The 22,999-nt window shown below is 45.6% G+C and overlaps 1 protein-coding gene across 1 annotated transcript; it reads right to left on the bottom strand.

Annotated features, from left to right (window-relative positions):
- Positions 1-20,732: 20,732 nt before the first annotated feature.
- On the bottom strand, positions 20,733-21,896 carry LOC124688968 (putative pectinesterase 11). Its single transcript, XM_047222582.1, has 4 exons — positions 21,639-21,896; positions 21,385-21,534; positions 21,105-21,293; positions 20,733-20,978 (listed from the first exon to the last, which is right to left on the bottom strand). The coding sequence occupies exons 1-4, from the start codon at positions 21,894-21,896 to the stop codon at positions 20,733-20,735; spliced, it is 843 nt and encodes a 280-aa protein (XP_047078538.1).
- Between the last annotated feature and the right edge of the window lie 1,103 nt (positions 21,897-22,999).

The following is a 22,999-nucleotide window of genomic DNA, read 5'->3' as shown; positions in this document are numbered from 1 at the left end:
TGTTAGCAATAGCTGCATTTTTCGATTATGAGATTTGGCGTATGGATGTCAAAACGGCGTTCCTTAATGGAGACATTGAGGAAGAGTTGTATATGGTACAACCCAAAGGTTTTGTCGATCCTAAAAATGCCGACAAAGTATGCAAACTTCAGCGTTCAATCTATGGACCGAAGCAAGCATCAAGAAGTTGGAACCGACGCTTTGATAAGGTGATCAAAGACTTCGGGTTTATACAGAGGTCATGGAGAGGCCTCGTATTTACAAGAAAGTGAGTGGGAGCTCCGTAGCATTCCCGATATTATATGTAGATGACATATTATTGATTGGGAATGATATAGAACTATTAAGCAAAGGTAAAAGGTTATTTGAATAACAGTTTTTCAATGAAAGACCTTGGTGAAGCATCGTATATATTAGGCATCAAGATTTATAGAGATAGATCAAGACGCCTAATAGGGCTATCACAGTAGTACATACTCGGACAAGATTCTAAAGAAGTTTAGAATGGACGAAAGTAAGAAAGGGTTTTTACCTATGTTACTGTGCAAGGTCTTGAGTAAGACTCAAGGACCGGCTACGGCAGAAGAAAGAGAAAGGATGAATCGATCCCCTATGCTTCGGCAAGTAGGGCTCTATTATGTATGCCATGCTATGTACAAGACCGGATATAGCGCATGCTGTTAGTTTGACTAGCAGATATCAAAGTGATCCAGGAATGGAACACTCGGACAACTGGTCAAGAATATCCCGAAGTACTTGAAAAGAACTAAGGATATGTTTCTTTGTTATGGAGGTGACCAAGAGCTCGTTGTAACAAGTTACACCGATGCAAGTTGGAACACCGATCCCGATGACTCTAAGTCACAGCTCGGGTACGTGTTTATATTGAATGGTGCTGCAAGTAAGCCGGGCAAGCTCGAAGCAAGGCACGGTGGCGAAGTCTTCAACAGTAATCGGAGTACATAGCGGCTTCGCAGGCTTCATCGAAGCGGTATGGATGAAGAGGTTCATTGTAGAGCTCGGTGTGGTTCCTAGTGCATTGGACCCACTAGTCATATACTCGTGACAACATGGGTGCCATCGCCAATGCACAAGAACCAAGGTCACACAAGAGGCCGAAGCATATCAAGCTGCGTTACCACTCGATTCGCGAGTACATCGAAGATGGAGAAGTAAAGATTTGCAAAGTACACACCGATCCGAATGTAGCAGATCCGTTGACTAAAGCTCTCCCTAGGGCAAAGCATGACCAACACTCGTAATGCCATGGGTGTTAGGTTCCTTACAATGTAATCTAGATTATTGACTCTAGTGCAAGTGGGAGATCGTTGGAGATATGCCCAAGAGGCAATAATAAAAGTGGTTATTATATATCTTTATGTTTATGATAAATGTTTATATACCATGCTATAATTGTATTAACCGAAACATTGATACATGTGTGATATGTAAACAACAAAGAGTCCCTAGTATGCCTCTTAACTAGCTTGTTGATTAATGGATGATTAGTTTCATAATCATGAACATTGGATGTTATTAATAACAAGGTTATATCATTATATGAATGATGTAATGGACACACCCAATTAAGCGTAGCATAAGATCTCGTCATTAAGTTATTTGCTATAAGCTTTCAATACATAGTTACCTAGTCCTTATGACCATGAGATCATGTAAATCACTTATACCGGAAAGGTACTTTGATTACACCAAACGCCACCGCGTAAATGGGTGGTTATAAAGGTGGGATTAAGTATCCGGAAAGTATGAGTTGAGGCATATGGATCAACAAGTGGGATTTGTCCATCCCGATGACTGGATAGATATACTCCGGGCCCTCTCGGTGGAATGTCGTCTAATGTCTTGCAAGCATATGAATAAGTTCATAAGAGACCACATACCACGGTACGAGTAAAGAGTACTTGTCAGAGACGAGGTTGAACAAGGTATAGAGTGATACCGAAGATCAAACCTCGGACAAGTAAAATATCGCGAGACAAAGGGAATTGGTATTGTATGTGAATGGTTCATTCGATCACTAAAGTCATCGTTGAATATGTGGGAGCCATTATGGATCTCCCTATCCCGCTATTGGTTATTGGTCGGAGTGAGTACTCAACCATGTCCGCATAGTTCACGAACCGTAGGTTGACACACTTAAAGTTGGATGTTGAAATGGTAGTACTTGAATATGGAATGGAGTTCGAATATTTGTTCGGAGTCCCGATGAGATCCCGGACATCACGAGGAGTTCCGAATGGTCCGAGAATAAGATTCATATATAGGATGTCATTTTATGTGAATTAAAATGTCGCTGAAGGTTCTATGGAAGGTTCTAGAAGGTTCTAGAAAAGTCCGGAAGAAACCACCAAGGAAGGTGGAGTCCACATGGGACTCCACCTCCATGGCCGGCCAACCCTAGTGGGGGAGGAGTCCCAAGTGGACTCCCCTTAGGGGGCCGGCCACCCCCCATATGGGAGGTGGAACTCCCACCTTTGGTGGGAGTCCTAGCTTGGCTAGGTTTCCCTCCCTTTGGAAGGTTTTTGGTTCGGGTCTTATTCGAAGACTTGGACACCAACTCTTGGGGATCCACCTATATAATGAGGGGCCAAGGGAGGGGGCCGACCACCCCAAAGACCACAAGCTGGCCGCCCCCTTGAAGTGGCCGGCCACCCCTCCCAAACCCTAGCCGCCCCTCTCCTCCATATCTTCCGCGTAGCTTTAGCGAAGCTCCGCCGGAGTTCTCCACCGCCACCGACACCACGCCGTCGTGCCGTCGGATTCAAGAGGAGCTACTACTTCCGCTGCCCGCCGGAACGGGAGGTGGACGTCGTCTTCATCAACAACCGAACGTGTGACCGAGCACGGAGGTGCCGCCCGTTCGTGGCGCCGAACCGATCGTGATCAAGATCTTCTACGCGCTTTTGCAAGCGGCAAGTGAACGTCTACCGCAGCAACAAGAGCCTCATCTTGTAGGCTTTGGAATCTCTTCAAGGGTGAGACTCGATACCCCCTCGTTGCTACCGTCTTCTAGATTGCATCTTGGCTTGGATTGCGTGTTCGCGGTAGGAAATTTTTTGTTTTCTATGCAACGTTATCCTACAGAGGGTATCGCAGCCGTGTCTATGCATAGATGGTTGCACGAGTAGAACACAATGGTTTTGTGGGCGTTGATGCTCTTGTTATCTTTAGTTGAGTACTTTGCATCTTTATGGCATAGTGGGATGAAGCGGCTCGGACTAACTTTACATGACCGCGTTCATGAGACTTGTTCCTCGTTCGACATGCAACTTGTATTGCATAAGAGGCTTTGCGGGTGTCTCGTCTCTCCTACTATAGTAAAGATTCAATTTACTCTTCTATTGACAACATTAGTATCAACGTTGTGGTTCATGTTCGTAGGTAGATTAGATCTATATCGAAAACCCTAAACCACGTAAAATATGCAAACCAAATTAGAGAGCGTCTAACTTGTTTTTGCATGGTTTGGTGATGTGATATGGCCATAATGTGATGATGAATATGTATGAGATGATCATTATTGTATTGTGGCAACCGGCAGGAGCCTTATGGTTGTCTTTATATTTCATGTTGAGTAGTATTTCAAAGTAGTTGTAATAGTTGCTACATGGAGGACAATCATGGAGACGGCGCCATTGACCTTGACGCTACGCCGACGATGATGGAGATCATGCCCGAAGATGATGGAGATCATGTCCGTGCTTTGGAGATGAAGATCAAAGGCGCAAAGACAAAAGGGCCATATCATATCACATATGAACCGCATGTGATGTTAATCCTTTTATGCATCTTATTTTGCTTAGATCGCGACGGTAGCATTATAAGATGATCCCTCACTAAAATCTCAAGATAATAAAGTGTTCATCCTTAGTAGCACCGTTATCAAGTCTTGTCGTTTCGAAGCATCTCGTGATGATCGGGTGTGATAGATTCAATAAGTACATACAACGGGTGCAAGACAGCTTTGCACATGCGGATACTAAGGTGGCCTTGACGAGCCTAGCATGTACGTACATGGTCTCGGAACACATGATACCGAAAGGTAGAGCATGAATCATATGATTGATATGATGAACACTTTGAGTGTTCGCCATTGAAATCACACCTTTTCTCGTGATGATCGGGTTTAGGTGTGGTAGATTTGGTTCGTGTGATCACTAAGACAATGCGAGGGATATTGTTTTGAGTGGGAGTTCACCTAGATTTTTAATTATGTTGAATTAAAATTTGAACTCATTTTGTCATAAACTTAGTCTAAACTATTGCAAATATATGTTGTAGAGATGGCGTCCCCAATCAATTTTAACCAGATCCTAGAGAAAGAAAAGCTTAAGAGCAACGGTAGCAACTTCACCGACCGGTTCCGTCATGTGAGGATCTTCCTCTCTCGGCGGAAATCTGCAATATGTGCTTGATGCACCGCTAGGTGACCCTCCCGCGTAAACCGAAACCGATGAAGTAAAAGCTGTTTACGAGACTCGGAAAACTCGGTACTCTCAAGTTCGAGTGTGCCATCCCGTGCGTCCGGAATCCGATCTTCAAAAACGTTTTGAGCACCACGATCCTCATGAGTTGATGAATGAGCTGAAAGCTATTTTTGAGACTCATGCGGCCGTGGAATGCTATGAAGCATCGAAACATTTCTTCGACTCGTATGATGGAAGAAGGCAGCTCCATTAGTGAGCACATGCTCGCCATGACCGGGCATGCGAAGAAACTCGTGACTTGGGAATAGTGATTCCTAACCGTACCGGGGATTAATCGTGTCCTTCAATCACCGCCACCAAGTTACAAGAACTTTGTGATGAACTACAATATGCGTAACATGAACAAGGAGTTACCCGAACTCTTTGGCATGCTAAAAGCTCGCCGAGATTGAGATCAAGAAAGAGCACCAAGTGTTGATGGTCAACAAGACCACTAGTTTCAAGAAACAGGGCAAGTCTAAGGGAAAATTCAAGAAGGGTGGCAAGAAAGCTGCCACGCCTCCTATGAAACCTAAGAACGGCCCTAAGCCCGATGCTCGAGTGCTATTACCGCAAGGAGAAGGGACACCGGAAGCGTAATTGCTCCAAGTATTTGGCGGATCCGAAGAGCGGCCTTGTCAAGAAGAAGAAAGAAGGTATATCTCGATATACATGTTATAGATGTTCATTTCACCGGTTCTCGTTCTAGTACCGGGTATTTGATACCGGTTCGGTTGCTCATATTTGTAACTCGAAACAGGAACTAAAGAATAAACGACAACCGCCGAAAGATGAAGTGACGATGCGCGTTGGAAATGGATCCAAGGTCAATGTGATCGCAGTCGGCACACTTCCTCTACATCTACCTTCGGGATTAGTTTTAAGCCTAAATAATTGTTATTATGTACCTGCGTTGAGCATGAACATTATATCCGGATCTTGTTTAATGCAAGACGGTTATTCATTCAAGTCTCGAGAATAATGGTTGTTCTATTTTTATGAATAATATCTTTTATGGTCGAGCACCCGAAAAGAATGGCTTATTTCTGTTAGATCTCGATAGTAGTGATACGCATATACATAACATTGATGCTAAGCGAATTAAATTGAATGATAATTCTACTTATATGTGGCACTCGTCGTCTTGGTCATATTGGAGTGAAACGCATGAAGAAACTCCATACCGATGGATTACTTGAATCACTTGACTTTGAGTCACTTGATAGATGCGAAGCATGTCCGATGGGAAAAATGACTAAGACTCCATTTTCTCGGTATGATGGAGCGAGCTAATGACTTATTGGAAATCATACATACCGATGTGTGCGGACCAATGAGCGTAGCATCACGCGGTGGTTATCGTTATGTTTTAACCTTCACGGATGATCCGAGTAGATATGGGTATATCTATTTCATGAAACATAAATCTGAAACTTTCGAGAAGTTTAAGGAATTCCAAAGTGAAGTAGAAAATCAACGTAACAAGAAGATCAAATTTCTACGATCTGATCGTGGAGGTGAATATCTGAGTTATGAGTTTGGCATGCATATATTTAAAGAAATGCGGAATACTTTCACAATTGACACCGCCGGGAACACCACAACGAAACGGTGTGTCCGAACGTCGTAATCGAACTCTCTTAGATATGGTTCGTTCTATGATGTCTCTTACTGATTTGCCGTTATCATTTTGGAGTTATGCATTAGAGACAGCCGCATTCACTTTAAATAGAGCACCATCAAAATCCGTAGAAACGACACCGTATGAATTATGGTTTAATAAGAAACCTAAGTGTCATTCCTTAAAGTTTGGGGTTGCGAAGCCTATGTAAAAAAGTTACAACCGGACAAGCTAGAACCCAAAGCGGAGAAATGCATCTTCATAGGATACCCTAAGGAAACTATAGGGTACACTTTCTATCACAGATCCGAAGGCAAAATCTTTGTTGCTAAGAACGGAACCTTTCTTGAGAAAGAATTTCTCACTAAAGAAGTGACTCGGAAGAAAAGTAGAACTCGATGAGATTAATGAATCTATACTCGTTGATCGTAGTAGCGCAAGCATCGGAAGTTGTACTCGTACCGTCTACACCGAGCAACAGAGGAAGCTAATGATAATGATCATGAAACTTCGAACGAGGAAACTACTCGAACCTCGCAGATCGACAAGGGAACGTGCCACTCCCGATTGGTATGATCCTTGTCTAAATGTCATGATTGTGGATAACAATGATGAGGACCCCGCGACGTATGAAGAAGCGATGATGAGCCCAGATTCCAACAAATGGCAAGAAGCCATGAAATCCGAAATGGGATCCATGTATGATAACAAAGTATGGACTTTGGTAGACTTACCCGATAGCCGAAAGGTCTGTCGAGAATAAATGGATCTTCAAGAGAAAAACAGATGCCGATGGTAATATTACTGTCTATAAAGCTCGACTTGTCGCAAAGGGTTTCCGACAAATTCAAGGAGTTGACTACGATGAGACTTTCTCACCCGTAGCGAAGCTAAAATCTGTGAGGATTTTGTTAGCAATAGCTGCATTTTTCGATTATGAGATTTGGCGTATGGATGTCAAAACGGCGTTCCTTAATGGAGACATTGAGGAAGAGTTGTATATGGTACAACCCAAAGGTTTTGTCGATCCTAAAAATGCCGACAAAGTATGCAAACTTCAGCGTTCAATCTATGGACCGAAGCAAGCATCAAGAAGTTGGAACCGACGCTTTGATAAGGTGATCAAAGACTTCGGGTTTATACGAAGTGTCATGGAGAGGCCTCGTATTTACAAGAAAGTGAGTGGGAGCTCCGTAGCATTCCCGATATTATATGTAGATGACATATTATTGATTGGGAATGATATAGAACTATTAAGCAAGTGTAAAAGGTTATTTGAATAACAGTTTTTCAATGAAAGACCTTGGTGAAGCATCGTATATATTAGGCATCAAGATTTATAGAGATAGATCAAGACGCCTAATAGGGCTATCACAGAGTACATACTCGGACAAGATTCTAAAGAAGTTTAGAATGGACGAAAGTAAGAAAGGGTTTTTACCTATGTTACTGTGCAAGGTCTTGAGTAAGACTCAAGGACCGGCTACGGCAGAAGAAAGAGAAAGGATGAATCGGATCCCCTATGCTTCGGCAGTAGGCTCTATTATGTATGCCATGCTATGTACAAGACCGGATATAGCGCATGTTGTTAGTTTGACTAGTAGATATCAAAGTGATCCAGGAATGGAACACTGGACAGCGGTCAAGAATATCCTGAAGTACTTGAAAAGAACTAAGGATATGTTTCTTTGTTATGGAGGTGACCAAGAGCTCGTTGTAACAAGTTACACCGATGCAAGTTGGAACACCGATCCCGATGACTCTAAGTCACGATCTGGGTACGTGTTTATATTGAATGGTGCTGCGATGAAGTCGGGCAAGCTTGAAGCGAGTGCACGGTGGCGAAGTCTTCAACGGAATCGAGTACATAGCGGCTTCGGAGGCTTCATCGAAGCGGTATGGATGAAGAGGTTCATTGTAGAGCTCGGTGTGGTTCCTAGTGCATTGGACCCATTAGTCATATACTCGTGACAACATGGGTGCCATCGCCAATGCACAAGAACCAAGGTCACACAAGAGGCCGAAGCATATCAAGCTGCGTTACCACTCGATTCGCGAGTACATCGAAGATGGAGAAGTAAAGATTTGCAAAGTACACACCGATCCGAATGTAGCAGATCCGTTGACTAAAGCTCTCCCTAGGGCAAAGCATGACCAACACCGAATGCCATGGGTGTTAGGTTCCTTACAATGTAATCTAGATTATTGACTCTAGTGCAAGTGGGAGATCGTTGGAGATATGCCCAAGAGGCAATAATAAAAGTGGTTATTATATATCTTTATGTTTATGATAAATGTTTATATACCATGCTATAATTGTATTAACCGAAACATTGATACATGTGTGATATGTAAACAACAAAGAGTCCCTAGTATGCCTCTTAACTAGCTTGTTGATTAATGGATGATTAGTTTCATAATCATGAACATTGGATGTTATTAATAACAAGGTTATATCATTATATGAATGATGTAATGGACACACCCAATTAAGCGTAGCATAAGATCTCGTCATTAAGTTATTTGCTATAAGCTTTCAATACATAGTTACCTAGTCCTTATGACCATGAGATCATGTAAATCACTTATACCGGAAAGGTACTTTGATTACACCAAACGCCACTGCGTAAATGGGTGGTTATAAAGGTGGGATTAAGTATCCGGAAAGTATGAGTTGAGGCATATGGATCAACAATGGGATTTGTCCATCCCGATGACGGATAGATATACTCGGGCCCTCTCGGTGGAATGTCGTCTAATGTCTTGCAAGCATATGAATAAGTTCATAAGAGACCACATACCACGGTACGAGTAAAGAGTACTTGTCAGGAGACAAGGTTGAACAAGGTATAGTGTGATACCGAAGATCAAACCTCGGACAAGTAAAATATCGCGAGACAAAGGGAATTGGTATTGTATGTGAATGGTTCATTCGATCACTAAAGTCATCGTTGAATATGTGGGAGCCATTATGGATCTCCAGATCCCGCTATTGGTTATTGGTCGGAGTGAGTACTCAACCATGTCCGCATAGTTCACGAACCGTAGGGTGACACACTTAAAGTTGGATGTTGAAATGGTAGTACTTGAATATGGAATGGAGTTCGGATATTTGTTCGGAGTCCCGGATGAGATCCCGGACATCACGAGGAGTTCCGGAATGGTCCGGAGAATAAGATTCATATATAGGATGTCATTTTATGTGAATTAAAATGTCGGAAAGTTCTATGGAAGGTTCTAGAAGGTTCTAGAAAAGTCCGAAAGAAACCACCAAGGAAGGTGGAGTCCACATGGGACTCCACCTCCATGGCCGGCCAACCCTAGTGGGGGAGGAGTCCCAAGTGGACTCCCCTTAGGGGGCCGGCCACCCCCCATATGGGAGGTGGAACTCCCACCTTTGGTGGGAGTCCTAGCTTGGCTAGGTTTCCCCTCCCTTTGGAAGGTTTTTGGTTCGGGTCTTATTCGAAGACTTGGACACCAACTCTTGGGGATCCACCTATATAATGAGGGGCCAAGGGAGGGGGCCGACCACCCAAAAGACCACAAGCTGGCCGCCCCCCTTGAAGTGGCCGGCCACCCCCTCCCAAACCCTAGCCGCCCCCTCTCCTCCATATCTTCCGCGTAGCTTTAGCGAAGCTCCGCCGGAGTTCTCCACCGCCACCGACACCACGCCGTCGTGCTCGTCGGATTCAAGAGGAGCTACTACTTCCGCTGCCCGCTGGAACGGGAGGTGGACGTCGTCTTCATCAACAACCGAACGTGTGACCGAGTACGGAGGTGCTGCCCGTTCGTGGCGCCGGAACCGATCGTGATCAAGATCTTCTACGCGCTTTTGCAAGCGGCAAGTGAACGTCTACCGCAGCAACAAGAGCCTCATCTTGTAGGCTTTGGAATCTCTTCAAGGGTGAGACTCGATACCCCCTCGTTGCTACCGTCTTCTAGATTGCATCTTGGCTTGGATTGCGTGTTCGCGGTAGGAAATTTTTTGTTTTCTATGCAACGTTATCCTACAGAAACTAAGCTTGGGGATGCTGATACGTCTCCGACGTATCGATAATTTCTTATGTTCCATGCCACATTATTGATGATATCTACATGTTTTAGGCACACTTTATGTCATATTCGTGCATTTTCTGGAACTAACCTATTAACAAGATGCCGAAGTGCCGCTTGTCGTTTTCTGCTGTTTTTGGTTTCGAAATCCTAGTAACGAAATATTCTCGGAATCGGACGAAATCAACGCCCGGGTTCCTATTTTGCCCGGAAGCATCCGGAACACACGAGAGCCGCGGAGGAGGGCCCTGTGGGCCCCGGACGACGAGGTGGCGCGGCCGGGCCCGGGCCGCACCCCCTATGGTGTCACCGCCTCGTCGCCCCTCCGACTCCGCCTCTTCGCCTATATAAAGGTCCCGGACCTAAAACCTCGAGACGGAAAAGCCACGGTACGAGAAACCTTCCGCAGCCGCCGCCATCGCGAAGCCAAGATCCGGGGACAGGAGTCTCTGTTCCGGCACGCCGCCGGGACGGGGAAGTGCCCCCGGAAGGCTCCTCCATCGACACCACCGCCATCTTCATCAACGCTGCTATCTCCCATGAGGAGGGAGTAGTTCTCCATAGAGGTTCGGGGCTGTACCGGTAGCTATGTGGTTCATCTCTCTCCTATGTACTTCAATACAATAATCTCATGAGCTGCCCTACATGATTGAGATTCATATGATGATGCTTGTAATCTAGATGTCGTTATGCTAGTCAAGTGAATTTTACTTATGTGATCTCCGGAGACTCCTTGTCCCACGTGTGTAAAGGTGACGAGTGTGTGCACCGTGTGGGTCTCTTAGGCTATATTTCACAGAATACTTATTCACCGTTATGAATGGCATAGTGAAGTGCTTATTTATATCTCTTTATGATTGCAATGTGTTTTGTATCACAATTTATCCATGTGCTACTCTAGTGATGTTATTAAAGTAGTTTATTCCTCCCGCACGGTGTAATGGTGACGGTGTGTGCATCCGTGTTAGTACTTGGCGTAGGCTATGATTATGATCTCTTGTAGATTATGAAGTTAACTATTGCTATGATGGTATTGATGTGATCTATTCCTCCTACATAGTGTGAAGGTGACAAGTGTGCATGCTGTGTTAGTACTTGGTTTAGTCGTGTTGATCTTTCATGCACTCTAAGGTTATTTAAATATGAACATTGAATTGTGGAGCTTGTTAACTCCGGCATTGAGGGTTAGTGTAATCCTACGCAATGTGTTCATCATCCAACAAGAGAGTGTAGAGTATGCATTTATCTATTCTGTTATGTGATCAATGTTGAGAGTGTCCACTAGTGAAAGTGTAATCCCTAGGCCTTGTTCCTGAATACTGCTATCGCTGCTTGTTTACTGTTTTACTGCGTTACTACTGCTGCGTTACTACTGCTTATACTTATTCATACCACCTGTATTTCACTATCTCTTCGCCGAACTAGTGCACCTATTAGGTGTGTTGGGGACACAAGAGACTTCTTGCTTTCTGGTTGCAGGGTTGCATGAGAGGGATATCTTTGACCTCTTCCTCCCTGAGTTCGATAAACCTTGGGTGATCCACTTAAGGGAAACTTGCTGCTGTTCTACAAACCTCTGCTCTTGGAGGCCCAACACTGTCTACAAGAATAGAAGCACCCGTAGACATCACTTACTACCAGTTGTCCCGTACGAAGCGTGACATTGTTGACTCGCTCAGTACTACTGATGGAACAATGATAAATTGGAGGATGATGCATACCGTCATTCTTCAGGTGGACAACTTGGACTACCTTGTTTAGTACCACAATGCTGGAGATTATGATCAAGGAGCACTAGTTGTCCCAATGCTGCATACTCCGAATTGGACAAACAATGAAAATTACAACAAACACGTGGTAAGCGATAGATCATATCATTTCATTAACTTTGCGACCTACATTACGTACAAGTGTTAACTAAACTATGTCTCTACTGTTGGAACAGAAAATCCCTAGCCGTTTGGTTCCTAAAGATATGGAACAATATGGTGCAATCGGTATTGTGTGCCATCCCGATACTTTGGTGCGTGCGTCCTACGCAAATTCTTCAGACGATGGTCGTCTCTGCGTCAGTGGGTGGAAGGAGTTCATGGACAAGGAAAAGCACCTTCAGATGGGTGACAAGATGTTGTTCTTGCTTTACCTGGGAAATGCAGGGGTTTACTTGTTTGCTACCCATGTGCCTGAAATCGATCTGGAGTAGCTAGTCAGTGATTCATGGTGCCCGTGTGTCCAACTATGCAGCCCCTTTAGGTTTAAATTAAGTTGTAAGACTCTTTATGCGATTGTCGATTTTGCTTGTGTTAAAACAATATTTAGTCATATCGTGCTCGCTGGTTGTAATCGTGTCAAGTGTCGATTAATTAAAACCATTGTCAAAGTTATGTTACCGACATGTTGGCTTTTCTTATATCTCGTCCATATTTTAGCTTATATTAATTTGCTCTTAAACCCTTCTGGATAATTCAATGACAAGTTCGAGATCGTAAACATCTAAATAAGAACATTTCAAATGTTTGGAACAAAACATATAGTTGTATGCATTACATGTTTCTATCAATCTACATCAGTATCTTCTTCTGAAGTTTTTCCCTCGTCATCATGTATGTTCTCTTCCAATATGAGACTATCTTCCTCATTCTCTAGTTCATCTTCGCTCATATCCATGTCAACATTGGGACTATCTTCCCCATTCTCTAGTTCACGAATTGTACGAGCATCATGAATATGTACAACTTCATCAGCACGATGATCATCCTTCTCTGCTTCCACCTCTGCTTCCTCGTCTAGGTCGACAACATCATGAAATGTATGGTCGACTGAACCTTCATCCTCCTGGTATGCGTCTTCATTTCGTACAAATGCATCATCGTTACCATCTTCTAATTCTGGAACGTCGTACACGTGTCTATGGCTGAACTTCTGCACCACTTTCCACGGATCACCAAACTTTGTATCCTCCAAATAGAAGCATGTTTCAGCTTGATCGGCCAATATGAATGGTGAATTCTTGAACCATAGGACGAAGTGTTAACGCTTTTAAAATAACCATCATCTTTTATCTTGGAACCCTCGCCCGCAAGGTCGAACCAGCCGCAACGAAACAAGTACACGGACTCGTCACCGTGCTTGTTAGTCCCGTATCGCAGCTTCAAGAACTTCTTGCAGAACACCATAGAACTCGGTCTCATCCGCATCACCAAAAGATCCCTTAGTCGCTACGCCCGAATTTTGAGTCTTCGGGTCTTTATCCCGAGTAAGCGTGCGAAACCTCGCACCCTTTACGTTGCAACCAGCGTATACTACTACACGCCGGTCCGGCCCGAGCAGCCGGAGACTTCAAATCTTCCGATGCATTGTCCAACTGTCTCACATGGTTTGCAAACCAACCTCGCAAACTCTCTCCGAACCGTCTCCTCGATGTCACGCACACCCCTACCTCCCAATTCTTGTCGGAATTCACCGAAACATAGAAAAAACACATATGAAATACAGGACAATTATGTCTGCAACATTGAGAAGTAGTTATTAAAGTGAAGCTAACTACTTACTTGATATAACGTTCTACATCGTCACAGTTGTTCAGCACATACCAAACCATTTTGTCAAATTCCTTGTCAAAATGTTTCAAAATGGATTTCCCAAGACCTTTAGCTCCAACTGAAAATACTTCCATCTCGTCACGATCAGGTTTTCTCTGTATGTCTTGGTTCCTATCATCTTTGTTAAATCTTGTTTCGTGCCATCCTTGAAAAATCTAGAGCAAAAAATCAAACACTCATCAACAATGTAGCCCTCTCGCGATAGAACCTTCTGGCCTTGCTTTGTTACAGACCGTAGACTTTAGATAACCTAATCTTCTCTCAACTGGATACATCCAACCATAATGAACAGGACCCCTCAAAAGAGCCTCGTCAGGAAGATGAATAGCTAAGTGCACCATTACATCAAAAAAATCTGGGGGGAAGAGCTTCTCAAGTTTGCATAGGATCACAACAATTTCAACCTTCAATCGATTCAAGCACATCAACTTTCATGGTTTTGGCACACAGCTCCCTAAAAAATCTTCCTAGCTCTGCAATAGCCACATACATTTCCTTAGATGCAATTCCCTTGAGCCCAGCCGGCAACACTCGCTGCAGAAGTATGTGGCAATCATGCGTCTTCATACCGGTAACCTTACAACCATCAATATTCGCACATCTTCCCCAGTTTGCGCAACCTGGGAACCTAGTGTTTGCCAAATACCTACACAAATGTCTCTTCTGTTCCTTCGAAAGCGTCCACGGTGCAGGGGGCTTCGCATAAGTTACTGCTGCATCATCATCATTCTTCACAATTGTCTTCAACCAATACTTCTCCCAGATTTTGAATTTCTTCAAATCAATTCTAGCACTAACAGTGTCCTTATTCCTGCCCTCAAGTTCAAGTAGTGTACCAACAATATTGTCACATATGTTCTTCTCAATATGCATCACATCTAAGTTGTGAGCTAACTTAAGTTCACGCCGATACGGTAGATGATGTAAGCTGACTTTCGAGTGCCATGTTGGTTCACCGGGTACGGTTGCACGCTTCCGCTTTCTACTTATTGGATTTTTCCCATGTTCAAAATCCTTAACCCTTTCTCGCCTTCTCAGCTACCTCTTTGGGTGTGTACTTCCTTGGTGGATCTCTAGTCTCAGCTTTACCATTGAAAAGTCTGCTTCTCCTGTATGGGTGAGCTTTATGAAGAAATCGCCGATGCCCAATATATCCAATTTTGTTTTTCAAAGATTCATAGCAAGGATTCTCATCGCAATGCACACACGCATGAAATCCTCTTGTGCTTCGGCCTGACATAGTGGCATATCCAGGATAATCATGAATAGACCAAAGAAACGCAGCATGCAATGGGAAATATTCCTCTCGTGCATGCATCAAATGTCTGCACACCACTCCATAGCTGCATCATATCTTTTATCGGTGGCTGCATAAATACATGAAAATCTTTCCCGGGGGAATACTTTCCGGGGATTAGCAATGCCATCATGTAATTCGATTGATCCATGCACATCCATGGTGGGAAGTTGTAAGGAATGACAAAAACAGGCCACATACTGTAAGGATTACTCATACTTCCAAAGGGACTGAAGCCGTCTGTGGCAAAACCTAGTCTTATGTTACGAGGATCTTTAGCAAACCAATGAAACCTGTCATCAAAGTGCTTCCATGCCTCACCATCAGCAGGGTGCCTCAGTACATTGGGCTCAACAACCCTCTTCTCTTTGTGCCATCTAGTATGTGTCGACATTTCCTTTTTAACAAATAGTCTCTGCAACCTTTTAATTATAGGAAAGTACCTTAACACCTTGTGAGGGATTTTCTTTTTTGCGATGAGGGTCTCTATATCTTGATAATCCACAAACATGGCAGTGCGTATCGTCCTTGTGATCTCCCCAAAATAAAGAACAATCAAACTTGCATACATGAATTGTCTCATAACCAAGCCCAACATCAGAAAGAACACTCTTAGCATCAGCATATGATTTGGAAAAGTCCACACGTGGCAAAGATGTACGTAAAAGCTGAAGTAAGAGATCAAATCCTCTGTTTGTTATCCGGCTGTATGATTTGACATGAAGGAGCTTAATAATGAACGACAACCTAGTGAAAGTGGTGCATCCCTCATGAAGTTCTTTTTTGGCTGACTCAATTAGATTAGCATACATATTTGGCAGGTTAGGACCTTTATTTCCAGACTTCTGCAGTTCATCGATCATACTAGACGAATCATCAACATAACAATCACCATTGTCTTCCTCTTCATCATTGTCACTATCATACGCACCATCATCGTTTCTATCCCGCCCTTCGTCATCACTAAAACCTTCCCCATGTCTAGTCCATCTTGTATACGTCATGGACATACCTAAACAATTACAGTGATCCTCGACTGTTTTTATATCCTGACGTATCAGATTTAGGCAGTCCTTGCAAGGGCACAAGATTGGTTCATCTGTATTGTCCAAGTGTTCTCGCGCAAACTTGATGAAATCCCTAACACCTGCCATGTACTTTGTTGTGAACTTCGGGTGCCATCAGTTATCCAACTTCGATCCATTGCCTACAATTCAGTTAAGAACATGCCAACGTTCTTCAGAACAGATCTTGACAACTGATTAAAAAATCTAGACCTAGCGAACAATCAGGAGAACTCACCGATGATGCGTCTCGCCGCCTCCACAATGGAGCCTTCATGGATTTATTCTCACCTCGACGAGAACCCTAGTCGATTCGACTGTTAGCAAGATCACCTAGATAGGCCGTGTCTGCTAGCGGCGCGACTTAAACGAGGCACCCGCGACCGACATAAATATTAATAAGGAAATTATTTTGTCGTAACATCTAGATCACACCATTGAAATAAATATGTAGAATAGACTAGTTACGGATCCAGATCAAAACTCCATATCTACCTTAGCGGTAACACTCCGCGTCGATCACGTCAAAGCCCTGGTTCGATTCTTCCAAACCACAATTTTTACTTAATTAAATATGTTCCTGACAAGTGGGTCACGCATGATATATAAAACTAATAACATTTAATAAAGTAACTTAGTATTATTTACCTGCTATGTGGGTCCGTTGTATATGCAAATCACGGTTTACATACACCACGATCTTTGATTTCGTCACCTATTAACAGACACGATGGAAGCCCTTCCCAGTTGGGTAATGGGTGACGATTTTTTGTTGACGAAAAATCATACCGTCAAGCATTACCTTAAATGCACGACGAAAGATGAATTCGTCACCTATAAGGACACATCCATGACGGTATGCATTTTTGTCACCAGGGTTTTCGTCAACAAATGTCCCATTTCTTGTAGTGAAATGAGCGCGCCAGCGACCTCGGCTCGCAAGGATGCGGTCCGTCCCTGCTCACAGTGGCTGCTCGGCCGTGGACGCCGCCCCTCGGCGAGGTAGTGCCGGACGGCTGTGGGCGCTGCCGCTGGGCGAGGTCGCGCCGGAGGCCCTGCAGCTCAGGCGTGAGGTGGGTGATGGTTCGGCCGTGGGCATGGAAGAGAAAGGAAGGAGGGGCGGCGCACCTTCTCTTTTCTCACATTTTCCTCCTCCTCCTCTTTCATGTTTCCTTTATCGGTTTCTCCCTCCTTCTCCTCTTTCACTTCTCCACTTTCTCCCTCTCCTTCTTGCTCTTCCTCTCTTCATCGACTCATCCTCTTCCTCCCTCCAGCGACACTCCAGCGACCCTCTGGAGACCACTTCCTTGACCTCCCTCCGGCGACACTCCAGCGACCCTCTGGCGACCACCTCCTTGACCTCCCTCCGGCGAGCTACTCCCGGTGACCACCTCCTCAACCTCCCTCAATTTAGCTACTCTCGATGGCCACCTCCTCAACCACACTCCTTTCGGTAACCCTCCGGAGAGACGACCACGACGAAGAACAACTAGATCTAGATCGCTTTTCTTAAATTCTAAAAAAATACCATCAACGGACCTAGCTGGTGCGCCAACGATAAATCGTGCTACCGCCGGCGAACTAGGCACGTGTGCCAACGATAAGCCGTTACCACCGGTGTGTTACCAGTTACCACCAGCGGTAGGATTTTTCCTAGTAGTGTGAAGCTTAGATCTAGTATAGTCGGTGTTTTTGTGCATCCGATTTGACATGCACATTAGGCCGCTATGCGCATGAAAGAACATCCCTCCACCATGATGGTTTTGTGTGTTTGATAACAACATTTGTGATAATATAATATGTGTTTAAGTGGTGCAGATGTGATCTATATTGATTACATGGTTAGAAGAAAGAAAAAGGAAGAATCACTTGTTGAAAAGGAAGAAAAAGGGAAGAAGCAATATCTGCCCTGGTCGGACATTCCGAGCCAGAAATTTGCAGAATTTCCGGTCCCAAAAAATCGGCTAAGGACTTAAGGGTCCAGACCCCCTGGATGCCCCCCCCCCCCGGAAATTTGGCTAGAAATTTGAAAGAGGGCCGAAAATTCCGTGGGGGGGGGGGGGGTGGGCGCGGATATTCCAGCCCTTACTTAGGCCAGAATTTCCGCCCCCAGTTTTCACCAACGGCTCAATTTCCGGGGGAGGGGGGTTAAATACCCCCTTCTCCCTCAAGCTCAGGTATCGAATTGCTCAAGATCTTCACCTCCAGCTGAGCCACAAAATTCACGTGTCCCTCAACCACCGAAAGTCCTTGATCTTTGGAGAATCGAATGAGAAGACCCCGATCTACATCTTCACTAAATCGTTTTACATTTCCCTCATTTTGTTGAGGGCACCATTGCTAGTGTTTCCTTAGGAAACCCTAGTTGTTGTTACTTGATTTGATCTTGTTGTTTGTTGTGTGTAACAACATTTGGGAGTCTTCAATTCAGTTATGGATGTGTGCCCCAAAAATCTTGTAAAGGCCCAGTTTCTGCCTCGAGGAAATCCCTTAGTGGGCAAGTGAGCTAGGCCTTTGTGGCGTTGCTCACTGGAGAATAGGGTGAGGCCTTTGTGGCGTTAGTTAGGCCTTCGACCACACCCCTCCAACGTAGACGTACTTCCCTTCGAAAGGAAGGAACTACGGGAATCATCCCTTGTGTCTCCGCGTGCTCCACTCTCAGTTACCTCTATCCATTATTGCATTACTATATCTTGCTTAGTTGTATATCTTGTCATCTAGGTAAATTCACATAGTTGCATATCTAGAGAATTTACCTTTGTGTCAAGCCTTAATTTGAATTTTTTTTTTGGGTGGCACCTATTCACTCTCCCCCTCTAGGTGCGGCATACGATCCTTTCAGCGCAGGCTCTACTTTCAGGCCAGAGGCCGTCGTGGTGCACGGTGGTTGCCGTTTATAGCCATGCAATCCAATGCGGTGATCACCATGGCACGTTCGTGCGCCACGACGACCAGTTGCTGCATTTGATCACCATTGCTCATCACAAGGGTCAATGGCATGATCGTGCTCACTTTATTCATCGTCCTCACCATGAACAAGACTGGAACGTGATCGTATCCTCATACGTGCATTGTCCTCTAGAGGAGGAGGATGAGCTCCCGGTGAACCCGTACATTGACGAGAGGCTTGTCGTTCCTGGGGTGGTGGCGTATCTGCAGGCGCGGGAGGCCAGGGCGACGCCGGGGCGCAAAGCGCGCCTTGGACATCACAACATCACTACCATGCCAAGGTGCTTCTACGTGAAGCTCAGGACGAACGACCTTACAGCTCTATCGGTGCCGCCACATATTGTGTCGGCGGTGGCCAGGAAGCTAAAGGTCACCCTGCATGGCTGCATGCACCTGTTAGTGTGCCACTCCGGCACGGCGAATTCTGCGAGTACACCGTCCAGAGGGACTGGTTCAATGTCGCGTTGTACCTCATGAGGGGCTAAAACAGGGAGATGACGTTGCGGAAGAAGGACATCACCGTCTTCGAGCTAGAGACCAATGGCTTCACCATGATGATCATCCGAGCCACTTTCTCCTGCCAGCTGTACATGAAGTGCCCGCGCCATGGCATGACGGTGCCGACATGAGTATGCTCTCCTGATCACTGCCTCCATGTCTAGATAACTGAATGATGGAGTGTTCCCCTAGTGCGTAGTATGGTTAGATAAAACTGATGGGTGTTATATGAACCCTGTTTCTGTTTTGTGTTAGGGGAATGTTCCCCCGGTGTGTAGTCTGGTCAAACGTTGTAGTTAATTATGCTATCATTAGCTTACTCATGATGTGATGTTTGTGTTATGTTGTGATCTGTGTGTGATGTGTGATGACGGGAACTGAGTTCTATTACGCTATGTGTAGTGATGCTACCGTCTAAAAGTAAACTCACCAAAATTTGAAAGTGGTGACCACATCTCAGTGTAACTGTGTAAGTGCTCATTTGGATATAAGCTAGCTAAAAACATCCTACACTTTGCTCTGCTCGGCAAAAAATGGAGACAACAAACAACCAATCAATTTGGGCTTTCTGGCTTTCTGGATCCGATATGAGCTATCAAACAAGTGCAGAAGTTGGTTTTTTGACTGTTTCCGCCCATCGTACCCCCGGGAGCCCCAAATGTCCCGTGACCTACCAATCGTGTCCCCGATGTTTTTCCCGAGCCGATTTTCATTATAGAACTTTGTGAATACTAATGTACTTCTAACCAGGTTGGATATAAAGTGATTTGATTGATCAACACAATGCCGGTTGTTTCTAAGAAAATCCTTTTCAATAGCGATTCGATTACAATATATATAGTGAACGTGAGGTTGTGTATAGCATCTTCTAGAGAAGAGTAGAAATAAACTAGCACCACACCAACCAACTGTTCTCTACTGAAGCCATTGTTGTCCCCCAATCCAAGCCTTGGTGATGAAGGGTGCTGCTTCAGCCTGCGAGAGGTTGCGAGACCACGCGACCCTGCGATCAGTCCTGGATCCTTCGCCGTAGCATTGATACTGCCCGTAGAACGCCGTCCTGCAACAGAAACCCGGCACACAAAACTCGTCAGCCGAGCAAAACATCTCGCAGGAAATTGGTAGTGCGACGGGGCATCGCAGAGCGGTGCTGCTAGTTCGTTACCTCTGCCTGTCGCTCTCGCCCCAGTCGTCCCAGCCTCGAGGGCTCACCGCGCTGGACATGTAGCTGAGGGCGAAGACGACGCGGGAGTAGGGGCCCCATGGCCGGCCCAGGATGGACGTGGCGACCCCGACGCCGGTGAGCTTGCACCCGACGAAGCTGTACCCCGTCTCCTCCGCCTCCGACAACCGATGCTGCGCCGTGAACGCGCCGCCGATGCGCGAGGTGGAGTGCAGATGGCATTTCTGCACGCGACCTTTTGTTAGCAGTAGCAGCTTAACCTCTTTTGATAGTACTTACAGTCACTCCTCGTCCTTGGCCTGAATTAAGTACGTTTGGCGTCAGTTACATGTAACTGATGGAGCACTTACGTCGAAGAGCGCCTGCCCGTTTCCGAAGATGAAGTCGGTGCCCCCTTCCACGTAGCACCCGCGGTAGTAATGGCGGCCCGCGTCGTCGAGGAGCGTGTCCTGGAACGACACGAAGCTGCACCCGTAGAACGCCGCCCTGTCGCCGGCGACCCTCACTGCGACGGCCGCCTTGCTGTCCCCAAACGTGTTCTGAACCCCGAGAAGATCAAACAGCAAACCGTCTGTCAGCACGCGCGCGCGTTCGTTCATGTGCAGGCACGACGAATGAGAAACCTCTTACCTGAAACGTCAGGCGCTTGGCGACGAAATCGGAGGCCACCACGGAGACGGTCGGCGAGTCGAACGAGAGCCACTGCTCGTTCCAGGTGATGACGGTCGCCCTGGCGCTGGCGCCGGTCAGTGTTATGCGGGGCTTGTTCACCACGATCTTCTCCCTACAACGGACACACACAGACACAAACATGGATCCATCACACGGCTGTTCGTCTTCAACCTCCGTATCGGAAGATATAGTTAGTGGTCAGTTTCGGTTACTTGCCTGTAAACCCCGGGCCTGATCCGGATGACGGTGGCGGCGGAGCTGTTCGCCGGGACGGCGTTGATCGCGTCCTGGATCGTCCTGTGGTCGCCTTTGCCGGACTGGTCCACCGTGAGGAGATTGCTGACCGAGCCCGGCATGGCGCTGGCGCCGGCCGCGTCGGAGGAGGAAGAGATGGCGCAGCAAAGGCAGAGCAGGGCCAGCAGTAGTGTCGCTGCCGCGGCCCTGGCGGGCGAGTTGACGCGATTTAACATCTCCCGATGATTCAACCTCAAGGGAGATGCAGTTCGCTTTTGGGGCAACTTGGTGCAGGCGGGATCGGCTTTATATACGTGCAGCTGCATCTTCGTCAACGGAGGTCGCCGGTGTAAAATCTCATGCGCGCGCATGCTGAGCGAGTTGCTGAAGTTGCTCTCCGCTGACCCGGTGTTAAATAAGTCGAGAAATTTGCAGGTACATTAGTACTTAGCGTTTGGAAGAAGGTATAGACATTTGAGCGAATGAACGCGAGACTAGTACGTACAGTATGGTCAATATAAACACTACAGAAAGTCTTGTGCTAACTTTGGGACAACGGAAATTCCTAGATTACGAGAACTTGCTTGTGATGCTGGACTAGTACACATGTACCCTAACCTTATGTAGTCATCAAGCCTTGGTAGGCATGCCAATAGTGGACTACACTTTTCCATATCTTACTGATCAATTTACATATAAAAAGCTGGTTGTGCATTTCTCAACGAGAAATAGGTACAATTCTAAGAACCGTGAAATTGTGCTGCGACGATTAATTGAAACATATATAAACAACCAGAAAAAAAATACAGAACATTGGTTGCACTTTTATCGATGAGTAAAGTCTGTTTAAAACCTAGAGTTTGTAGTGATCGTCGGAATCAAACATTGAACTTTTAATCCCTGATATCCGCACCCTGTACTTTTAATCCCGGTCGTTACTTGCCTACCGCTTATTTCCCCCCAGGATTTGCTGATGTGGCAGCAATCTACCCTGGGAACATTGACTAATCTCTGACTTACAAAATTGAACGCTCATGGCTATCTTCTTCGCCGGCTTCCTCTCATGAGACGTCCTTTCCGGAGGAAAATGAGATCAATACCACGGTTGTGGTTGGAGAGTTGTTTAGTCATCGCGCCGCGCTGCCGTCCACGGTTTCCTTGAAGACCATGGTCGCCGCCTGGCGCCGTAATTACCCAGTCTCCAGCAGGATTCGTAGTGCCGCCAGTGCTCAAGGTGCGCCTCCATGATATCCAGCTGCTTTCCGAGGTGCTCCTTGAAAGGATATGGATGTCGCCTACAGGGGGATTTAAAACTTTTACGAGATGCGCTTAACAAATG

The sequence above is a fragment of the Lolium rigidum genome, chromosome 2 (assembly GCF_022539505.1).
Source record: "Lolium rigidum isolate FL_2022 chromosome 2, APGP_CSIRO_Lrig_0.1, whole genome shotgun sequence".
NCBI classification, from domain to species: domain Eukaryota; kingdom Viridiplantae; phylum Streptophyta; class Magnoliopsida; order Poales; family Poaceae; genus Lolium; species Lolium rigidum.
The sequence above is the reverse complement of the archived record's forward strand: the minus strand, read 5'-3'. Positions and strand labels throughout refer to the sequence as shown.